The following is a 24,074-nucleotide window of genomic DNA, read 5'->3' as shown; positions in this document are numbered from 1 at the left end:
TGTTGGGCATGCTGTGCCAGTTCATTGATCCCTTAGACCTACAGCTCTCCAGATGTTTTGGACTATGACTTCCATGATCCCTTACCATTGATCAGGCAGACTTGAATGGATGGGACTCATGGGAATTACAGTCCAAATCATCTGGGCAGCAGATGGGTGCCTGGGTTGGTGAGTGGCGGTACTGTTCACCTAGAAACATCCCAAGACGCATAGATGGAGCTGAACCCTTCACAGCTATGTCTATGATGCAGCAGAACTAGCCTGTTGGGAAGACAGCCAATGAACCCCTTCCCAATGCACCACTCGACCATGCCTAACATCACAAAATGTCTACTTTCTCTTGAGTACAGACCAACACCTGGAAACGCAAGTACAAGCTGCTACTAATGTACTGAAGCTTGCGAAGATCCCAGAGTTCAGAACCGATGAAAATAGGATGTCCTTACTTGTCCGTCATCACAGTGGGTTGGTCATCGGAAAACTCCTCGGGAGCGGGCACAAACATGCTGACGATGCTCGGGGCGGACAGCAAGCTGGACTTCGTGGCACCTAGCAAGAGAGCAAAGAGAAGAAACTGCCATGGGATGGAAGCTTTGGGCTTCATAACAATTTTGGCGGCAGTGTTCAAAAACAGTTGCTAACGTTGTTACCGTCTGTTTTACCAATCTGCCTTATTGTGGGTTTCTAATCCACGAGAGAGAAAAACTGCCTGCATGTGCACGGCTGTAATAGCTCCAGGAAAATGCAGCAATCGGGCTAGAGAGTATTAGCATGTAATGCTGCCATTCCCCGGAATGGGGAATAACAGCGCATTCCCCAATGAAGTCCAAAGGGACTTCAGCCAGAATGGGGAATAACAAAACATTCCCCAACGAAGCCCAATGGGACTTCAGCCAGAATGGGGAATAACAAAACATTCCCCAACAAAGTCCAATGGGACTTCAGCCAGAATGGGGAATAACAGCACATTCCGAAGTCCAATGGGACTTCAGCCAGAATCAGGAATGGGGAATAACAGCAATCTCATAATTAGGAACACATGCCCGGGTTTGCATTGGTGGTAACAGTAATTTCATTTGGCAGTATTCATATTATAATACCACTAAACACTTAATGAGGCCCAAATTTGAATTTTAAATGAGTAAAGTAGAAATAGCATAAGGTTGGGTAGTAGACGGCACAATTAATGCAGCCAATGAAAGAAAGAATGCTACTTAGGGGATAGCTTAAAAGGCAGCATCGTTATCATTGTTTTGCAATGACTTTCAAAGCAATCAGCAGACCCTTCCCACATGCTGTGGACATTAGGTGATATTATCCTCTTTGGCATGATATTGCTTTGCTCCGCGAGACTCTGCGTCCAATTATCCAATACAGAGTTTTATTTATATCACTGAAAATGTGTTTATTTCTAGCAATTAACTTTACACTTTAAATAATCACCTTTATTCAAAACCCATGCCGTGATGCCCCTTCTCAATTGTTGGTTGCCCGCTGCCAGTCGTTAGAAGAAACGCCACGTCTCTGATTGCATGCCGGCAGGGAGATACTTCCTAATCAGAAGCCAGGTCCCCGCGCGGCATGAGGCTACCCATCACTCTGCGGCGGATCCCAAAGACCAATGAGAGGAAAGGTGCACTTACCAATCTGTATGTAGGGGATGCTGGTCCTACCCATGGATACTTCGGAAATGCTGCCGAGAACCTCGTGCGCGGCTTTCTGCTCTTCTTGAAAAGAAATAGGTGAGAATAGAGAAGGCGTTAGTTAGTGTCTAGTGTAAGTGCAGTTCCTGCTTATCCTCAACCCATCAATAAGCAATAACTAGTAAATCACTTGCAGACAGTGGGCTTTACTATGACCCTGCCGGACTGGTAAAAAAGTGCTGCTATTTACGTATAACGGCACTTTACCAGACCGTCCGAGTACAAGTTTGCTGGTGGGAGTAACCTGACTTGCCTCCAGCCAAGAGCTGGAGGTAATTCAGGCCCCCACTGGTACAAAAAAGTCAGTATTTTCGGCACCGGTATTGCCGGTGGTTCCACCGTCTGTAATATGTGGGTATTACCAGGATATCAGCTGGCGGAAATGGTGGGTGCGTTTGCCGGTGTCCTGGTGGATTTTCCACCAGGATACCGGCAAACTTGGAATGAGGACCAGTGTTTGGTCAGTGCCATATCTTTGCTGCAAAGCCACCGTAGTGTAGGGTCCCGACCGCGCCACAGTTGGTACCCGGGAATGATCAAGGGATCAAGTTGGGGTTGGGGGCGTAGATAGGAGAGGGAGGAAGGGATGCATCAGGGAGGCATTTGTACGAGGGCAGCGGCATACAAAGGGCTACATGCAGAAATGGCAAACAGGAAGGGGAAGTGAAATAGAAGAAGCACAGAACTGGGCTGGCCAGGTAAATGGCTGAGTGGAGGGGGTAAATTGAAGCAGAAGGAGGGCATCCCCCTTCCATAGTCACTCACCCACGGACAAGGACTCAGCACTTTAAGATCACCACGGTGGTGACTCATGCACAGTAAATAACATAGCGATAGACAGAGCGGTAGGCGAGGGGCCGGGAAAGCACTCTTCTCCCTTTCTTGCGACTTTGCAGCATGGGAGGGAGAACCGCAAAGGAAAGGTCAGCGCACCAAATGCAGCCTAGTAAAGTCCTGCGTACTGTTTACTGCACAAGAAAGACATAGGGAGTCATTACGACCCTGGCGGTAGGGGGTTAACGGGGCCGGTAGAGCTGCCAGCCCGTTAACCCCCTACTGCCTCATTACGAGTTCTCCTCGCGGGACCCGCTAAGGATGCCTAGTTTTACCAGGCGTCCTTAGCGGGTCCCGCGAGCAGGCCAGCATGCTAACAACGGGCCCGTTGTTAGCATGCTCCCCATTGACCCCTATGGGGGCTCGAATGGGGATGGGTTCCTGGAATGGAGAAATACCGGGCCCTCCAAGGTCGGAATGGCCCGGTATTTCCCCATTCCAGGAACTAAGAACCGGTACCCGGAATGGGAGTAGCCATGCCGCAAATAGCGGCATGGCTACCTCCAGGGTCGTAATGACCCCCATAGACCGGCTCGGTCCACTGCCCGGGCAACCCTATTGTCATTTAACCGCGTTCTTTCCAATCCCCAATAAGATGTTGATTTATACAAGATTTACCATGCTCAGCAAAAGGTCATGTGGATGGAGAAAGGTGTGGCTTATCAGCTAGGTTTTCAAATATGGCACAACCAAGAAGATTGGGGCCAATGGCAAATTGCTGCCCTCTATACTAGAACACATTACCCCTATTCCCTGTCTCCCTGCTTCGACAAATTATTAGATACTGGACAGTTCTCTGTATTTCATTCTCTGCACCAGTAGATTCCCTTCCCTGCCTACATCTGGAGTGCTTAAAAACAGATAAAAAACAAGTTGTCAGTTGTGCTTAAAAAATCTAGGCTTTTTTTTCTAACTATATGCATTATCCCTACTTCACAGAAAGCAAGTTGGGGGGCAAAATACAGATGTGGGCTATTTTTAAAACAACTCCCAAAGCGCATGGATGTCCCATAGAAGACCGGGTCACACAAAGCAGAGCGGTTTAAGACATTTGGCCTCATTACGAGCTTGCCGGTACAGTAACAACGGTACCGGTAAGCTTGCCGGTACCGTTGTTACTGTACCGGCAAACTATGAGTTCTGCTTGTGGGTGCCTTTGCAGCCACCAGGTCTGACCTGGTGGCCGTACCGGCACCCGCTAGCAGAACATGATGGTACCACCGGTACCGTTATTAACGGTACCAGTACTACCACTCTCCCCATTCCCATTGAGCCCTCTGGGGCTCAAATGGGAATGGGGAGGAATTTTTTCTGGCGCCCAGAAAAGGGTAATTACCGGGTCCGGCAAGGTCATAATGAGCCACTAATTGCTCTTTTCTTGGCGCCGGAAAAAAATGATTACCAGCGACAGCTGTGCCTGTAGTACAGGCACAGCTACCGCCATCCTCGTAATGAGGCCCATTAAGTTAGGCAACTGAGGAAGATGGTTTAGTGAAAAGGCATATAAGCATACATTGGGCCTCATTACAAGTTTGGATATAGCCATGCCTTTAATAGAGGCAGGCTACCACCAAACTTGAGAAAAAATCTGGCACCCGCAAATGGGCAATTACCAGGTCATGCCGAGTTTGGCAGACCCGATAATTGCCCATTCGCGGGTGCCGGTATTAAGGGACTCCCCATCCCCATTCGGCCACATAGGGTTGAATGGGAAAGGGGAGGGTGGTGGCACTGGTACCGTTAGTAACGGTACCGGTACTACCATCATGTTCAGCTCGCGAGTGCCGGTACGGCCACCAGGTCAGACCTGCTGGCTGCAAGGGCACACGCGAGCAGAACTCGTAGTATGGTGGTACGGTAGAAGCGGTGCTGGTAGCAATCCCGGCGCAGTTGTTGCCTTACTGCCATACTTGTAATGAGGCCCATTGTCTAGCTGTATCATTTTTCTCTATATTTTTTATTATGGTATATAAGGTTGGGTTTAGAGTGCTATTTACAGGAGAACCTGTCTTGGATCACGTTAAGCCTCGACGGCTCCATCCAGGAAATTGAAAGTTCACATGTCTTCCTCTTGAAGTGGTAGGACTTCAGAACTGTTTGGAGTGCCAGTTCTCTGATTTATCACCCCATTTCTTCCAACTCTGTTGGGGTTATCTTCCGGGACAGAGAGGACTGCCGATATATTAGGGAGTTGGCTACCATCTATGGGGAATTTGAAAATGATGGAGTGGACACTTTGTTATCAAGTCCTTAATCGCGGAGTAATAAAGATTTTTAGAAAAACAGAACACAAAAAATATTGAACTTGAACACTTATATTTGGTTGAGAACATATACCCACTAGATTTTGTAGTAGTTGTGAGGACAAGCATAGGTTTTGACACAGACAGACTGTTGATTTTGACTTGTAGTCTCTGGGTGTTCGTTGCAGTTTCCCGGGTCCCGTCCAATCCTCCATCCGATTGGCTACAAAAGACCACTGTTGGTAGCCAATGGGCTGGAGGTGCGGGCGGGACCAAGAAGAATGCAGACGGGAGCAAAATAAATGCAGCAATACTGCTTTCAATCAGGTGTCATTAATGACACTGGATTGAAAACAGTATTACCGCGTTTGTTTTGCTTAAGCTTTCATTCTTTTTGGGCCAGTTTGCCTTATGTTTTAGTCACCCTAAATTGAAGGCGACTAAAATATAAGGCAAACTGGCCAAAAAGAATGAAAGCTTAAGCAAAACAAACGCGGTAATACTGCTTTCAATACGGTGTGACATCAGATTGAAAGCAGTATTCTGCGTTTCTTATTTTTCATTCTTTTGCCAAGTTTGCCAGGGCTCAAGACGAGGGTACACGCGGGTGGACTGAATCCACCTACATTATCGGCTCGTGGTTTTGTGTGTGTATTGATTTTATGGCAGGCATATGCCACTAGTCCTGTGCAATTTGGGTGGTTATGAATAGCCAGTTTAATGAAATGTATTGCACTTTAAAGTGCAAACTGAAAACGTGTTTCTAATGCCAGCTACAACGACCGAGTTTACCTTTTTGGCGTGTGGGCGGAGCTGTGTGCAAAGGGGCGGAGTCTTGTGTGGCTGTGAGCGGGGCACACATCTCAGGGTTTTTGATTTTCAAATGTAGGCAGTTATGGGGTGCCCTGATTCGGGCACAGTCTGTGGAGATGGCCCTGGCTCACTTAAAGCCCTGGATAATGGTAATCAAGTTTGATGGTAATTCCACGCAGTGCCGTAGCTAGGGGGCCCCCCATGTACCCCCCTACCTAAGACGAGCAGTGACCATGTTCTCCCCTTACTTTTGTCTGTGCCCCCCTACTTTTGTGTTCGGCCCCCTCTGTGCCCCTCCTAAATTTGATTCCTGGCGACGCCACTGATTCCACGGCCCATTTTATAAACTGCTGCCACTGTGTGCTCACTTTGCGTGAAAAGCGCCCCCACCCATCAGCTCAGGCTTGGAGATTCACAAGTGCTGCTCTCAGCAAATTCGCGCGGAAGTCAGTACACGCGAGCAGCACTTTAGAAAGGTTTTAGACCCGTGCGTTATCGGAGGAACTACTCAGCATCTTGATGGAGGGGTGCAATTAATTCCCTGCCCGTGACACGCTTAGGCCATTTATCTCGGCCGGGCCCCGCGACCGGCCTCCATTACTGCAATTAAGCTTTCAGTGCATTTGTTGTTTCTATGCAGATGCCTCCGCGTCTGGATAATGGCGAGCTGGTACCCGCACGCGCAGTGCCTCCGCCCTGCGCCTCAAGGTCACATCCCTCCCGGATATCGACTGGGCCAAGAGGTATGCCCAACCAAGTATGGCTGCCGGCTAATTGCCTCCTAAATCAGGCGACGCTCTGCACCCGCGTCCTCTCTTGGCTCTGTGGCTATCTCCGCTCCAAGGTGTTAACTTTAAGTAAAATAGAACACCAAGCAGGGCATCGATTGCTCGCGGAGGGATTGGCCTCAGGAAATGATCCCCAGTGACATCTTTAACCCCTTAAGTGCCGGGGACGAGTATGCTCGTCCTTTTTGCATGGACCGGCACAAAAAGCGGAATGAAGAGCGTATACTCGTCAGTTCAGTTTCTGACATGACCAAACTCCTCTGCTCCAATTTCCTCTCTGCTTAAGGACCCCCGCATCCTCCCCCACCCCCCCCCCCCGCTTACTTCTCATAACCGACCTTGGCCTTGGCATGATTGAGTTTATTTTTGGGGCCCATGATCAACAAAAATAAACCGGTCTGGCATGTAATGGGAGAGTAGAATCGGTCATTTCAGTTAACAAGCTGCACTTGGCAGCGACACAGAGTAGCCATCCCGGTTCATTCCCGCTGCAGCGCCAAAGAGCCAAGTGCGACAGAGAGTAGCCTTCCCGGTTCACTCCCGCTGCAGCGCCAAAGAGCCAAGTGCGGCACAGAGTACCCATCCCGGTTCGCTCCCGCAGCAGCGCCAAAGAGCCAAGTTCGACACAGAGTAGCCATCCCGGTTCATTCCCGCTGCAGCGCCAAAGAGCCAAGTGCGACACAGAGTACCCATCCCGGTTCACTCCCGCTGCAGCGCCAAAGAGCCAAGTGCGACACAGGGTAGCCATCCCGGTTCACTCCCGCTGCAGCGCCAAAGAGCCAAGTGCGACACAGTAGCCATCCCGGTTCACTCCCGCTGCAGCGCCAAAGAGCCAAGTGCGACACAGAGTAGCCATCCCGGTGCGGAGCAAAGTGCTATGGGAGTGTGCAGCCTTTACATGAAGTGCTTGCCTGTTGATGCGATTAGTGTGACACTATTTGTAGGCATAGCTGTCTCAGCCAGGGAGACACCCCTTTGGGATACACGTATTTATTTATTTATTATGTATCTGCACTGCACGTGCAAGTGCATCAGCACCGGTGCAAATGCAGTGCCCGTTTACCTCTGTTGGCATGGTATTGCGATTCTACCTTTATTTATTTATTTTATTTACACTTTCGTAGCTCAAAATGCTGCGCATTGACGCATGCACGGCCTACCATAATGGGCCAGAGACGTTCAGCTGTACATAATTGTGGGCAGCGCTGGTCTTGTACCTATATCCTTCTTCATGCTTGCCGCTGCATTGCTGGTACGCGATGGGAGTGGACTGCCGCTGTCCAATGGAATCCTTTTTTTAATGAGTACATAGGGACTGTGCCACCGAATTAGCCTCAGCCCCAACTTAATTTCAGGCTTTTCTTTCTCCCTGTCTTCATTTATCATCCCTTCTTTGCCTCATTGTTTCTCTTCCTCCCTTTCTTTCTGTCTCACTTAGTTTTGTGGCTGGCTTTTATATAGCGCTGCTTCTGGCATTCCTGCTGCCTCTTGGCACGTTTGCTACTGTTTCACTTCTTCTTCCAGATTTTCTCTTTTTCGTCTCTTCTGATCTCCTGCTCCCTTTCTTTCTTTGATTTAGGAAAGAAGAGAAGGTAATATAAAGATTTCAAGGAAAGGAAAGGCTCTGTAATGGTTTGGGGGTGTTTGATCGTGTGAGAAACGATTGCAGCAAACGGTTCGAAAAAAAAACAGTCCGCATGCGATCACTTCTCAGATGATCCAACAAGCTCAAACCAACCCCCCTGCTCCCCCACCCACCACCCCCTCACCTACCTACCGCTTTACTTGCCACCTGGTGCACTTCAGCCCTGCAGCGTCAGACCCGTCCCTCTAACGCTGTCGGATCCGATGTTGCAGGGTCCCTTTTTCTTCTTTTTTAAAATTTCTTTTGGGTCCCCTGCCTCCAATATTAAGGAACCGGTGGGCAGCCCTGCAACCCCCCCCCCCTCCCCAAGGGCAGGCTAATACATACCGAACATAGGGAAAACGGGACACCCCTGCAACCCACAAAGGCTAATATATACGAACATAGGGAGCAGGGGTCAACCCCGCTCCACATGTTCGGTATGTATTAGCCTGATTGTTCGGTTTTATTCGATCGAATGTTACTGGCCAAATTCGGTCAAATGTAACATTCAGTCAAATAAAACCGAACAATTATATTAATACCTCTGTGTCAAGGTCCTGGATCCTCTCCCACTGGTGACCCAGTGGGTGGGGCGGGTTGGGGACGTGTGTGTCGAATGATAAATAACCTCGGGTAAGGTCAATCCGTGCAAAATGAAGGGAAACCTACATGTTACGTAATATAGAGCAGCAGGTGTCTCCCCTCCAATGGAGGGTGCTCTGTCATGTTTTAAGCTGGTTGCACATGTGTGCATTGTACACGCCATAGAAGTGGAACCTGCTTCCAATGGCAACTACCACTAAAACAAAAGTATTTTTGTATTTTATTCGTTTTTATATAGCACCTCCCACCAAAGCGCCGAACATAAGAGCAAGCTCAGTACAAATAATGAATGCACATTTAAAAACACAGAACATCTCTGTGATTGCAGTAACCCTCCTTAACCAGACGAAATAAGGAAGGATCGTAGAGAGACCCAAAAGAGTGAATAAACAGTAATAGAACGGATGTGTCTATCTAAAGCATCACATAGCATCATTGAATGAAAGAGTGGCACCCTTTACAATAAAGAGTGCTCAGAGACAGGGCATTGCAGGTTGGGGGTAGGCCTGCCCTTCCCTTAGCAATCCGTAACACAAGGCCCCACTATTTGGAATGACCTCCTCAATAGCAACTGTACCAGGCAACTAGACTGAAGAAGGCCACTTAAGTAAAGGGATTCTGGATGAATGCCCTTGCAAACTTTGTGGCAGTCCTGATATCCTGACCATAGGCATGCATGAAACATTGCTTCAAAATCCTGGCAATAGGCGTGCATGCAGCATTGCTTCAATATCCTGGCACTAGACATGCATGCAACATTGCTTCAATATCCTGACAATAGGCATGCATGCAACATTGCTTCACTATCCTGGCAATAGGCATGCATGCAGAATTGCTTCAATATCCTGGCACTAGACATGCATGCAACATTGCTTCAAAATCCTGGCAATAGGCCTGCATGCAGCATTGCTTCAATATCCTAGCACTAGACATGCATGCAACATTGCTTCAATATCCTGACAATAGGCATGCATGCAACATTGCTTCACTATCCTGGTAATAGGCGTGCATGCAGAATTGCTTCAATATCCTGGCACTAGACATGCATGCAACATTGCTTCAAAATCCTGGCAATAGGCCTGCATGCAGCATTGCTTCAATATCCTTGCACTAGACATGCATGCAACATTGCTTCAAAATCCTGACAATAGGCGTGCATGCAGCATTGCTTCAATATCCTGGCACTAGACATGCATGCAACATTGCTTCAATATCCTGACAATAGGCATGCATGCAACATTGCTTCACTATACTGGCAATAGGCGTGCATGCAGAATTGCTTCAATATCCCGGCACTAGACATGCACGCAACATTGCTTCAAAATCCTGGCAATAGGCCTTCATGCAGCATTGCTTCAATATCCTGGCACTAGACATGCATGCAACATTGCTTCAAAATCCTGACAATAGGCGTGCATGCAGCATTGCATCAATATCCTGGCACTAGACATGCATGCAACATTGCTTCAATATCCTGACAATAGGCATGCATGCAACATTGCTTCAAAATCCTGGCAATAGGCGTGCATGCAGCATTGCTTCAATATCCTGGCACTAGACATGCATACAACATTGCTTCAAAATCCTGGCAATAGGCCTGCATGCAGCATTGCTTCAATATCCTGGCACTAGACATGCATGCAACATTGCTTCAAAATCCTGACAATAGGCGTGCATGCAGCATTGCTTCAATATCCTAGCACTAGACATGCATGCAACATTGCTTCAATATCCTGACAATAGGCATGCATGCAACATTGCTTCACTATCCTGGCAATAGGCATGCATGCAGAATTGCTTCAATATCCTGGCACTAGACATGCATGCAACATTGCTTCAAAATCCTGACAATAGGCGTGCATGCAGCATTGCTTCAATATCCTGGCACTAGACATGCATGCAACATTGCTTCAATATCCTGACAATAGGCATGCATGCAACATTGCTTCAATATCCTGGTAATAGGTGTGCTTGCACATTGCTTCAAAATCCTGACAATAGGCGTGCATGCAGCATTGCTTCAATATCCTAGCACTAGACATGCATGCAACATTGCTTCAATATCCTGACAATAGGCATGCATGCAACATTGCTTCAATATCCTGGTAATAGGTGTACTTGCAACATTGCTTCAAAATCCTGACAATAGGCGTGCATGCAGCATTGCTTCAATATCCTAGCACTAGACATGCATGCAACATTGCTTCAATATCCTGACAATAGGCATGCATGCACATTGCTTCACTATCCTGGCAATAGGCATGCATGCAGAATTGCTTCAATATCCTAGCACTAGACATGCATGCAACATTGCTTCAATATCCTGGCAATAGGCATGCATGCAGAATTGCTTCAATATCCCGGCACTAGAAATGCATGCAACAGTGCTTCATTATTGTCAACAAGGGAGGCCTAGTGGCTGCTGTGCTGTAACAGATCTGCAACACAAGGACAAGTTTGCTAGTAGGAAAAAAGACTCCACATTAGGTAAAGCAAGCAAGGTATACACCTCTTATGGATGGGTTTGTTGGTGAAGTCTTAATCATACTCCAATAAATGAATGCCAGAGTCTGGCGGAATGAATGATTTGGGAGCCTTTTAGAGTGCAACACCTTCCGCTGAAGCACATTTAGGAACTTCCTGGCAGACAAGAATGTGCAATTTATGGTATGTAGTCTTTATATAGAAAATTTCATTTGGAATTGATCATATCTCGAATATTTTTTAACAAACATTTTTATTGAGAATGCATTTAGGGATGGGATAAAGGGTTAAATATTTTTGGTCAACGGTTGGAGTAGGTTTTTAGGGGTCTTAAATGGGTTTTTGGGGGAGGACGCCCCCACCCCCAAAAGTGCATCCTCTGTTTCATTGTTAACTGTTAACTGTTCGCTTTATGTTCATTCTTTATAAAGTATTTCGGTATAAAGACATGTAACCCAATTTATCTATGCATATTTGGCACCCGGTGCCTTATGTTTGAGATGAACCTTCGGATTATGCCAATCTCTAACAGATCTTTAGCGGATCTCTAGCATCTCTGATCATAGCAGAACATCCTACTTTAGACATTGTGATCAGCGTGCGTGCGTGCTTCAGAGGAACCAGCTCCTTGCCAAATTCACAGTGGAGTACGAACCAGTGAAAGCATGAATGGCAGACCGTGAGCAAACCTCTACGGCGCACAACCTTCGATTAAATCACAAATAAGAGCTTCTTCGGTGATCTGAATTTCCGGAAGTGCTCCTAATACTTACTATGCCCAGTAACATTGAGGAGACGGCCTACATAATTAATACCTCTAATTCTTGCCCGCCTATAACGAGTCATAGCCCCGAATCGATTGTTTTTGATCAACGTGTACTAACAGAATTGGCAGCTTTAGAATCCAGCATACTCCAAAAAAAGTTATTTTACAACCTTAGCCAGCGGGAACAACAAGCAATTGACTCTTAAAGATTAAACCGTAAACTAATAATCAGAAAGGCAGATAAGGGAGGTGCGATTGTACTCACTGAAAGAACTGACTACATTAAAGAATGTGATAGACAGTTTAGCAATGCCTCCTTCTATAAGGAAATTACGATAGATCCTACACCATATTTACTTTCCTTGATCACCACAAAGGTAGAAAAAGCCAAGGAATGAAATTGGATAACTAAGAAAGAAGCAGATTATCTGGTTGCCAAAAATCCAAGTATACCAAAGTTCCACATTCTACCTAAGATCCACAAGACACCCATTAACCCTCCAGGTAGACCTAGAGTGTCAGGCACAGGCTCATTATTGGAACCATTGGCCAAGTTTGCTGAATTTTTTTCTGAAAGGCTACGTTTCTGAGATGCCCTCTTATGTACAAGATACCACTAGCATCATTAACATTATTGAAGGTCACTTATTCAATAACCAGACCAATATTTTGTTGACCATGGGCATTGTATCTTTATACACTAAAATCCCACAAGAGGCAACTCTCGGAATGATAGAAGAACTCTTATTTTCTAAAAGACAAGATGGCATCACCCCCAACTCGTTCATCCTTTGGCGCAATGAGATGGCGCTGACCAAAAATGACTTCCAATTCAATAATAGATTTTATAAACAAATACATGGCACTGCCATGGGGTCAGCTGTTGCACCTACTCTGTATAACCTATATGTCAAATTATTAGAAAGTAATAGAATTTTGAACGATACTAACCCCTACCATGCCCACATCATCGAGTGGAAAAGATACATCGACAATGTGTTTGTGATTTGGCATGGTGATGAGACCAGTTTATCAAACTTATTCGAATGGTTGAATACACAAAATCTGTATTTACAATTCACGATGACCAGTAGTAATGTCCAACTTAATATTTTGGACATCACCATTTATACTGACAATATTGAAGGGGCTTTAAAGGTAAAATCATTTCACAAACCAACGGATTGTTAATTTACGAAAGCTTTCATCCAAGGCATATCCGAGAAAATCTCCCTCTGACAATTCTTGAGGCTTAAACGTAACAGTACCAACACAGAGGAATTTATTAAAGAAGGTAAGGCACCAAGTACAAATTTACAAAAAAAAGGCACCCATGCAAAATTGTTAAAAGGTCTTTAAAAGAGCAGCCAACAATAATAGGGAAAAATTGTTGGAATACAGACCTAGAAACGATGTTGGAGACCGAATTGTCTTTGTAAGCACATTTAATGCAGTGTCCAATCAAATCAAACGAATAGTGACTAAGAACTGGCATTTGTTGTCAAAGGGAACGAAATCTATTGCTCCTCCGAGATGCGCATTCAAAAGGGGCAGGAACCTGAAGGCACTGATCATGAAAAATTATTATTATGAACCTACGACCATACAGACCAACTTAATAGAGACATGGGGTCTCAACAAGCCGAGAGGCCACAATGCATGTGGTAAATGCAGATGCTGCAGCTCGACTAACAGAACTACAACCTTAGACAAAGGTATACAGAAACAGTGGCAACAAAAATAATTCACCAATTGCAACACATCATGGGTGATCTACGCTATTTGGTGTCCATGTGATAAAATGTATATTGGAAAATTTGAGAGACCAGTGAAAGTTTGCATTGGCGAGTTCAAAAGTTGCATAAGAAATCAATGATTAACAACCCCTATGGTTGACCACTTTTTTGGTGGCAGGGCATTCATGCAACGATGTAAGGTGGTCCATATTACTTAAACTCCATCAGAGTGGGAATATATCAATGGACAAACACAAACTAGCAAGGGAGGAAACACAAATGATTTTCCTGACTAACAGCCATGTGTTGGGGCTAAACGAGATGATTGACTGGCACTTAATCAGCTGAGTAGTTGATTTGACACCTGATTCCTCTTTTTGGTCAAGCAAGGTTGTTTAAGCCACTGTTGTGCTACTGGGGGTGTGTAGAATATTTCTTCACCTAGCACTTGCATCAGGTGATATATTATGCTGATACTCAATTCGGGTCTCCATTGGATATCAATTAACCCATTTTTTAATAAGGTTCTAAATTGGGTTATCCCAAATGCGCATGGAAATGTGTAACAGTCCTCTTTCTATCCATACAGCCAGAAAAGGTTATTTGGCTTGTTTTTTATTCCCAATTCAAGATGGTTTTTGCATATGACGTTGGAGTGTGTAAACCATGTGATCGAACACCATGCTAGCTAACATGATACATTAAAGCAGAACGAACACGGATGAACAGGATGGGTTTGTGAGAACGTTCCCACTGAATGACTGAACAAACATGGCATCCCACATAGAAAGTAAGTACACTCTACCAGCCGTTTGCCACAACGGTGTAGGTACCACCGTTTATTCATGTTGATAACTGCTCGAAGTAAGACTGCCGTCTCAGTTGGCACATTGATTCACTCTGACACATCTCTGTTTTTACCTTACAGTGTCGGTGACCATAAGAATTTTGATACTTGAAAACCCTCGAGAAGACTAATATATGTCTGCTTGATATCAGTGCCGAAGTCTGACACAAATTGAATCTAACAAATGCATTACAATTTCGTCAAATACTAAACACTTAGAGTGAGTCCATCTCTTGTTTTCCAGTCTTTTTGAGATGTAAACAACTACTGGATTGTTCTTCAAGACTAACTAGGAGTGCTTGAGGCAGGAGAACACATTTTTTAGTTCTTAGCTTTATGAGCTTGTCAAAGATTTATAGATAGATAAAAAATTGCTAATTATATCCAAAGTTGATGAGTATCTCTGTTTCCTACAGATCTCCAACGGGGTCTTGTGACATACCTGACACCTTTGTGATGGCAGAATTACCCACTCACAGACACCGTTCGACGCTTTGGCCAGTTGTTCAACCCCCACAAAGATGAATCACATGCCCCATGTAAGTTGACTAAGTATTCTAACCAACGTTCGGCTGGTCTCTAGATAGAGCAACTGACAATTTGGTTTTAATTAATCAATCACTTGTGATTTATTGTTGTTTCAAATAGTGGAGAATAATGACTTCATGCTACTAATCACTGGTCTTTCTCTTTACACCTGTGTAGGGTGAAGCTGGTATGGCGGATTGATACCTCTACGCCCTTACTACCATTGTTAATTGGTACCAGTGGTAAGTTAATGAGGAGATTATGAGAGTGATTAGCACGCCCTTTTGAGTATATCTCTATTGGCAATGATTAACCATTAGCCTATAAGCAACCACTAACAACTTGCTTTTATCTCATTTGTGGTCCATATTGCAGAGTACCAAATAACTGGACAGAACAATATGTATTGCCCAGAATGAATGGCAGAGACACTGCACTCAGAACCAAACCCCTGAAGAATTTCCATTTTAATGATGTGGATATGGGAAAGAAACATGTCAGGTCACTTTGAGGTTCATTAATATTGCTCTTTCATTTTGTATGATATATTTGCTTAGATGTTTTTCTGTATTTATGTTGTGTAATTGTAATGTCTTGTGTTCCATGCTCTCTCGATTCATTTTGAGCTTGATCAATGTTTTGATTGCCTGTTCTTTGTTAAGTGGTGAGTCTTTTGTCGCCACAAGAGTGTAAGATATATGTTTACCTAGTGTAACCTACACCTGTAAATGTGGCTCTTAAATTTTGATACTATAATGAGTAAATATTGTTTGAATTAAATACAAAATATTTTATTTCCCTTATAGAGTGACTATTAAATCCTTAGTGGGCTCTGTCTACCACACTTAATAATCTTATTCTAACTTGTCTAAATGTGGGGAGTACAGCCAAGGGGGGGAGACCACTTTTTGGGGCTTGGGTGGATTTATCCCAGGCCTTTGATACTGTAAATAGGGAGCGCTTGTGGTGGAAGCTGAAAACTTGGGGGATTCCTGAATCACTGTTTGCCATTCTTATTGAATTACATCAGAATTCTACACTAAGAGTCAGATTATCAACTGCAGGTGATCTATCACAGCTGATTGGAATTCAGAGAGGGGTTCGTCAGAGTTGCTTGGTGGCCCCTTTCTTTTTTAATCTCTATATCTCAGATATATTAAATTCCTTTCTGACTCTTCTGTTGGCTAGTCCTAAGATTGGTGAGACTAAGCTTTCCTTTTTAGTCTATGCGGACGATATCATGGTCTTGGATTATACGCAAAAATTCCTACAAAGGCTAATGAAGGCACTGGGAGATTACGCATTACCTAATGATCTGAAAATCAACCCATATAAATCCAAGGTGATGATCTTGAAGAGCCCTCTGACGAAAACAAAGCCTTTTTTTTGGAAAATCAATGGTACAGTTGTACCAGTGGTGAGGGAACTCACTTATCTGGGCTCGAAGATCAGCCCATGCCCAACTAAAAGAGACCTGATAAGCCTATTAGACCTGAAAGCAGAAAAATTGGGTTCTCATATGATAAGGATACATCTAAAATACTGCAAATTTACACTTACCCCCTTGATAAAGTATTATGTGGGTAAGGTCATACCAAAGCTGCTTTTTGGTCTTGAGTGCAATATTCAAGGTTTTCTTATTAACTGGGAACGTGTTGAGGTGAAGATATGGAAAAGGGTTCTTAGTCTCCCAAACTCTGTTCCAATGGCCTTGGTTCGATATGAGCTGGGTCTCCTGTCTCTTTTATTCTCCATGGAACTAAGATGGGTCTCATTATTTAGACTGATAAAGGATCCCCAACGTGACACTCTCTATGGGGATGTTCACTGCCAAGTGATTAAGGGGGATAATACCTTTTTGGAAATGCTGAAAATAACATCTCTTGATATCATCATAGCAGCAGACACGGATGTTGATACCCTGAATTCCAACCCTTTGAGATCGAAGGAATTTATTAAGAGAAGGGACTGGTCTAGGACCATTGAGGGGGTAAGGGCAGCTAAATTGTCTACTAACTTCTCCCTATATGATAGACTAAGAGCTACCCCCCCACCTATCTGAGACAGTTTCCAGATCCTAAGGCAAGGATGAACTTTCTTCGATTTAAATTGAATATTTTGCTGACGCTAGAAATATTGCATATTCGTGGTAAGTGTGTTTATCCATCGGACATATGCCAAGAATGTGATGGAAACGTTAAACAGACTATGAAACACTTAATTCTATCCTGTTCGGGAACAAGGGAACTGATTCAGGGGAGATTGCAGAGGTTCTTTGACAGAGAGAGATGGCCCAGCCCTAATGATTTCTGGGAAAGAATAATTGCTGGTAATGAAGGTTTTCTGTCAATAGAAGTAGTGAGACTACTTAAAGTTTTAAAATTAGTTGATTATGTGATTGTATAATTTTTGTAATAAGGCAATATTTTAGTGTTCTTTTTGATATACTGTGTAAAAAGTGGAAATTCTGTTTGGCTAATATGCACAATAAAAAAAGAAAGAAAAAAAAAGAATCCTTAGTTACTATTTTAATTTTGCTCATTTTATGTACTCTCTCTGCAATTCGGATGAACTATAGCAACCAGTCTCTGTGTATTGTCTGTCTATAGTTGCTTCCAGGGCTGACTCTTGTGCTCTCCTTTCCCTGGAGATCCCCTTTGTAAACAGTGACAGGTCCTCCACCAGAACCTCAGCAGCCTGATACGTCACGCTTGGCTATTGAGAGGCTGAGATACAAGGAGAGGGACTTGTGGGACGCCATCCTTGATGTGCTTCTTTCAGCTCAGAGGCCCTCTGCGACATCCATTTATGCCTACTGGTGGCGTACATTTTCGATTTGGAGATGGGAGAGGTACCTGGATCCATTATTCTTTCCTCCAACCTTTGTGTTGGATTGTCTGCTATCTTTGGCCCAGGCGGGCCTGCAGATTGGCAATGTAAAGTTACCTCGCTGCCATTTCGGTATTCAAGAGGTCCCCGGAACAGGGCTTGTTTTTCACAATCCCCACTGTTATGCAGTTTTTGTGAGATTTTTGTAACCAGTTTCCTTCCCGCCAGTTTGCGGTTCTAGCGAGGGATTTGAATTTAGTTTTAACGTTTCTTATGAGTGCTCCGTTTGAGCACCTTCATTCCTGTTCTATTAGATTGCTCACCCTTAAGATGATTTTCCTGGTCGGCATCACTTCCGCGAGATGGGTGAGTGAGCTCCAAGCATTGTCTATTTTACCTCCTTATTTGCTTTTTTCTAAAGAGAAGGTGATGTTGAGAGTGAGACCCTCTTTTCTCCCGAAAGTGGTCTGTGATTTCAATCTCTTCCAGAAGATCAATATTCCTGTGTTTTTCCTCCACCTCACCCTTCCAAGGCAGAGGAACAATTCCATCAACTGAACCCGGGATGGGCCCTTAAGTTCAATGTCTCTCATATGAGAGAGGCTAGGAAAGTTGACCAGCTCTTTGGGTACGCTGGTGCGCGTGCTGGCAGGGCTGTGGCCAAACAAACCCTGTCCAGGTGGATCCATCTCTGCATCTCAGAATGCTATGATCTGGCTGGCAAGGATGTGCCTGAGGGTCACAGGGCTCATTGTACCAGGGGGGTGGCAGCCACCTCTGCCATGCAGAGGGGAGTCCCAATCGTGGATAATTGCCAGGCAGCAATGTGGGCATCCTTGCACACGTCTGCTAAGCATTATTGTTTGGATTCCCTTGCGGGTCAGAATGCCGTTTTGGTAGGGCATTCCTCCAGACTGTTCTGGTTTTGGTGGTGTTCTTGCTTCCTCCCTCCTCCACCAGGCTTATGTACTGCTTTGGGAGTCTATTATACATGAGGAATCCCTGGGAGGAAAGAATCCATTAGAAGAACAAATTACTTACCTCTATGTTCTTTCTGATGGATGTTCCTCCCATGGATTCCTCATCGCCCTTCCTACCTGCCCCGCTTCATGGGCAGTTAGCACAGTATTGGTTTTACAGTCCCTCAGCTTCAGAGTGCTAGGGAAAAAGGGTGGAACTGAGATCATGGGGCTTTTTATACTGACCCTGGCGTCATGTCCGATGCAAGGTGCATAGACGTGATGGACGCAGCCAGCGCAGAGACATACTGTGCCCCCTGGCGGCGGAAATGTTTCCGGAGAACAGCTGCACTTGGATGGGGATATGATAGACGAGGAATCTGTGGGAGGATCATCCATCAGAAAGAACATTGCCGAGAGGTAAGTCATTTGTTATTCACATCACATTATATAAAAATGAATTGGGGTTAACAACATGTTGAAATTATTTAAAACATTGTAGAACTTATTTTAAATAATATTTGATATATATTAAAGTACTATTAATATTATTTTAAAGTTAGAAGCGTTTGTTGGGATATTTTGAATTGTAAATGCTGGGTAAATGTTATTCTTGAGCTAAAATATGGTGCTGGTGCGCAGTGTATTCTGGGGGCACTCAGAGCCATAATGGATATTTACTCCATGCCTCAGTGAAAAGCTGTACTTACTTTGCTGAGAGCTGAATTTACTTTGCTGAAGAAAACATGCTTTCCAAACCTGGTATGCAGTCAAGGACATTCTGCTGGGAAAGCTGGTTTTGTTATGTCTTGTTATGAGTTATGGGACTGTTTTCCGTGGCGTTTGTTCTTAGGAGAGGAGGGAAGCGCTTTGCTCCTTGAGGTTACTGTCGGTTGACCCAGCTGGCAACCAACGGTTGCCCATCAATGCGCAAGTGCATTGCCAGAAGGTTCGAGAAATTACCACCCCTTTTTGAGGAGTGCATATTTGCGGAACCCCTCAATGGTCAGACAGGACAAGTACAAAGACCTCAGTCAGAAGGGGGACGCCTTTGTCCGGCATACCTGTGGGCTGTTGTGCTCTCGGCCTGGCTGTTATCGGGGTCTTCCAGCTGCTTCTGGCGAGATGAGTGATTCAGTTACGCCCACATTGATGTATTTTCTTTTAAATTCTCTGTCTTGTCTGTGATTTACTTCTGTGTTATCACTTGTTGCTTCCAAGCTTTGAATAAATAGCCGTATAAGTGCTCAATATTTTCTAAGCGTGCGTGTGGTTGTAAGTCATTGCGTCGTCTACCTGCGTTTAAAGTATTGGCTCTGCAATTGCTCTGGTGATAAATGACTGTCCGTGCACTCTGGGCGAGCAATACATTTTGGCGCTGTGAGCAGGGTATTTGTGATGAATTGTTCCAAATATTAAATAATCTGTTTGAATGCAGATAGGCTTTGTTTACATTGCAAGCAAAAGTAATTTGGCAGCGAGTGTTGGACTCTGTTAATCTGTTTTTTTTTGGTGTGTGCGTGCCTGCGTAAGTGACTGCAGTGTGGAAAGGAAAAAAATATATATATATATAAAGAGGGTTTGTACATTATTGCAATGATGAATAGTTTGTTCAGGAAAAAGAGCGTTCCCACTGGCGGTGAATGTACTGATGTTATCATTCCAGGCTGGGCTAAGAGCCCATATGATAAATTGGCCCAGGTGTGGGCAAGCGGCGCGGGGCTAAGTGAAATATGGGATCAGGGATTGGGAGATGCTGATCCGTCTGATGTAATGTTGTGCTTACAACAAGTTTCAGTGGAAAGGGGAAGGGAATGCACTGCGCTGGGTAGGCGGGGTTGGGTCCTCCTGCATGCCTTTAGGAAAATACATCAAAGGAATTTGGAAATGAAAAATGATATTTTGCGATTGGAAAGAGAGTTGGCTGCAGAAAGGCAGATTGTGTTAATGCAGCAGATTCAAATGAAACTTTTTAAAGATAAAGCCGACACATACCAGGCCGTGGCCGAGAGGGCAGCAGTCAGAGTAACCCGGTATAAGTATAGGAAAAGACGGGGAGGGGTCAACCAAAGAAAGTGGCAGCTGTAATCGCTACCGCCGGTGTGGACTGGGATCTGGATAATTGGGATGGTGACATTTTTAACTCAACCAGTCCAGAGAGCAGTTCGGCAAATGAGTCAGATCCCAAAACGGAATTTAAGCAGAAGACAGTGGTGGCTAAGCCAGTTAGAAGGCGGTGAGCCGGGCCCTACCCGCAGGATCCTGTGGGCGGGGTTGTGGATTTAACCACACTGGAGGATTACACCCAGCAGGAGGTTGGGGAAATTATTACCTGTTTGAGGCAAAAATCAGGGGAACCTTTATTGACATGGATGGTGAGGTTGCTAGATGGGGGCGCCGGGGGGTTGTTGGTAGATTCCACGGACTCACCGCATTTTCTACCCTTGTCAACTGACACCAATGTACAGGAGGTCTTAAGGTCAGGGCCGCCCCCTGATGAGAATGGCCAAGATTTACAGGTGTCTTTGTTGCACCTAGTTTCCCAAGCATGTAACCGTAAATACCCCATTACCACAGATTGGCCTAGCGAGGAAACAAAGTGGTATACTTTGAAAGATGCAATTCAAAAGGTCAGAGAGCATGCTATGAAAGAGGCAATTCACGTAGATGCTCCAGGACACATGGGGGCCGTGCCGCTCTCAGTTTCAACTAGAAATATGGTGATCAGAACTGCACCGTCCGCATACAAAAGTGTCATTATGACTTTGCTCGTAGGTATGACGGGCAAACCCACTGATGAGGTAGTGGATGCCATTCGGCAACTGGCAGATTTAGGGAGGTGGGACAAGAGTGATGACAAGCCACGGGAGAGAGAGGGGCGTAGTGAGAGAAGAACTGAAGGCAGGAGGCAAGATAGTAGAGACTCCCGAGTGTCCAGAAAGGACATGTTTTTGGCTTTGTTAAAAGATGGTGTGCCACGAGAAGAAATTGATGGCATTGAAACTAGGGTAATGTATGAATTATACAAAAAGAGAGGGCTTGCAGCCAAAGAGCGCTATAAACAGGTTAAGAAACAGGTAGTAACCAAGCCACAGGGGGACACCTCACCTTCCGCTCCTCGTGAGGAAGAACAAGAAGAAGGGTCTATGGGGACACCTTCCCCGTACCAGCCAACATACGCTGATTTGAGGAAGGTGGTGAGTGCAATGCTAGAGGCAGAGTCAAGTCACACTCATTCAAAATTTGACTAGGGTTACGGCCAAGCTCCGGCAGCGTCTGCCCGCATAAAAGTGGATAGGCGGCCTCGTGTTAATGTTAAGATTTTTTGGGGGCCAGGAAATACGCAAGGGGTGCGAGCATTGATAGACCCCGGGGGGGAGGCCTCTCTGATTCATGGCAATCCAGCACGATTCAAAGGCAGACAATTTACTATTTCAGGTCTCGGGGGAAAGGAGACCCCTGCAGTACAAACTGAAGTGGAGATGAAAATAGGCAATTTGAATAGGCAGAAATACTAACAGGCCGATTCATGGAATAAATGTGCGCCGAAAATTCCGGCGCAGAGGGGCCTATACGTGCGCTGCGCCGAAAAATAGCGAAAAGCGCAGGGAAACCAGCGCACGTCGATTCATGGAAGTCCGTGCGTAAGAAAAGCATAGGACGTGCGCTGAAAAAGTGCGCGGCGCACGCCGGCGCACAGGTCAACCAACGGCGTGCGCCACGGCCACTGCGCTATCACTCCGAGCGCAGCGCACAGCTCTAAAGTAGGCGGAACACAGGGCGGGACACTCGGAATGGGGAATAAAATGGGGCACAACACTCGGAATGGGGAAGAATGTGGGCGGCACGGGGAAGTACAGGAGGCAAGTGCGCGGAACGCCCACACGCTCTCCGGCAACACGTATTCATGGATTCGAACAGGGCAAAACAGCGCTCGATCAAACCAGCGCACAGGCCCAAAAACGTACGCCACAAGTAAGCAGGCGGTAGCGTCCCGACGCACTCAACGAAAGTGCGCCAAAACCTGCGCCAACAAATACCACCCACATACAGCAATGGGCCATACCGTGACCCCAAAGGACTAATGATGTGCAAAGGTGTACGCCATTTACACGGACACCCACTGTTCAAAAATTCGCGCGTGTGTGTACAACGGGTTGCGCGAGAAGTCACTCGCGCGATTGCCCTGGGTACGTGTATCCCGGGGTGCGGGGAAGTCCCACACGCGATTGCCCTGGCCACGTCGATACCAGGGGTGCGTGTGAAGTTCCACACGCGAAAAGCCAGGGTACGTCATTTACAGGGGTGCGCGGGAAGTTTCACACGCGAAAAGCTAGGCTACGGGAATTCCAGGGGTGCGCGTGAAATCCTACACGCGAAAAACTAGGGTACGTCATTTACAGGGGTGCGCGGGAAGTTTCACACGCGAAAAGCTAGGCTACGGGAATTCCAGGGGTGCGCGTGAAATCCTACACGCGAAAAACTAGGGTACGTCATTTACAGGGGTGCGCGGGAAGTCCCACACGCGATTACAGCAGGGTACGTGTATTTCAGGGGTGCGCGGGAAGTTCCACACGCGAATAGCCTGGCCGCATGTATTTCAGGGGTGCGCGGGAAGTTCCACACGCGAATAGCCTGGGCGCGTGTATTTCAGGGGTGCGCGGGAATTTCCACACGCGAATAGGCTGGGCGCGTGTATTACAGGGGTGCGCGGGAAGTCCCACACGCGATTACAGCAGGGTACGTGTATTTCAGGGGTGCGCGGGAATTTCCACACGCGAATAGCCTGGCCGCGTGTATTTCAGGGGTGCGCGGGAAGTTCCACACGCGAATAGCCTGGGCGCGTGTATTTCAGGGGTGCGCGGGAATTTCCACACGCGAATAGCCTGGCCGCGTGTATTTCAGGGGTGCGCGGGAAGTTCCACACGCGAATAGCCTGGGCGCGTGTATTTCAGGGGTGCGCGGGAATTTCCACACGCGAATAGGCTGGGCGCATGTATTTCAGGGGTGCGCGGGAAGTTCCACACGCGAATAGCCTGGGCGCGTGTATTTCAGGGGTGCGCGGGAAGTTCCACACGCGAATAGCCTGGGCGCGTGTATTTCAGGGGTGCGCGGGAAGTTCCACACGCGAATAGCCTGGGCGCGTGTATTTCAGGGGTGCGCGGGAATTTCCACACGCGAATAGCCTGGCCGTGTGTATTTCAGGGGTGCGCGGGAAGTTCCACACGCGAATAGCCTGGGCGCGTGTATTTCAGGGGTGCGCGGGAAGTTCCACACGCGAATAGGCTGGGCGCGTGTATTTCAGGGGTGCGCG

General features: G+C 46.1%; 1 protein-coding gene across 9 annotated transcripts in view; it reads right to left on the bottom strand.

Annotated features, from left to right (window-relative positions):
* The window catches only part of UNC79 (unc-79 homolog, NALCN channel complex subunit), a 538,994-nt gene that overhangs the window by 137,519 nt on the left and 377,401 nt on the right, over nt 1-24,074 (bottom strand). For 8 of the 9 annotated variants that reach the window (XM_069637971.1, XM_069637972.1, XM_069637973.1 and 5 more), the window contains 2 exons: nt 1,644-1,727; nt 447-549 (listed from right to left, as the gene is read on the bottom strand). In XM_069637971.1, the coding sequence (XP_069494072.1) occupies nt 447-549; nt 1,644-1,727 (187 nt within the window). The remainder of the gene's footprint in view (nt 1-446; nt 550-1,643; nt 1,728-24,074) is intronic. The other variant, XM_069637968.1, reaches the window with a different exon arrangement.

This window comes from Ambystoma mexicanum, chromosome 14, assembly GCF_040938575.1.
Source record: "Ambystoma mexicanum isolate Mex_15411 chromosome 14, UKY_AmexF1_1, whole genome shotgun sequence".
In the NCBI taxonomy this organism is placed as follows: domain Eukaryota; kingdom Metazoa; phylum Chordata; class Amphibia; order Caudata; family Ambystomatidae; genus Ambystoma; species Ambystoma mexicanum.
The sequence above is the reverse complement of the archived record's forward strand: the minus strand, read 5'-3'. Positions and strand labels throughout refer to the sequence as shown.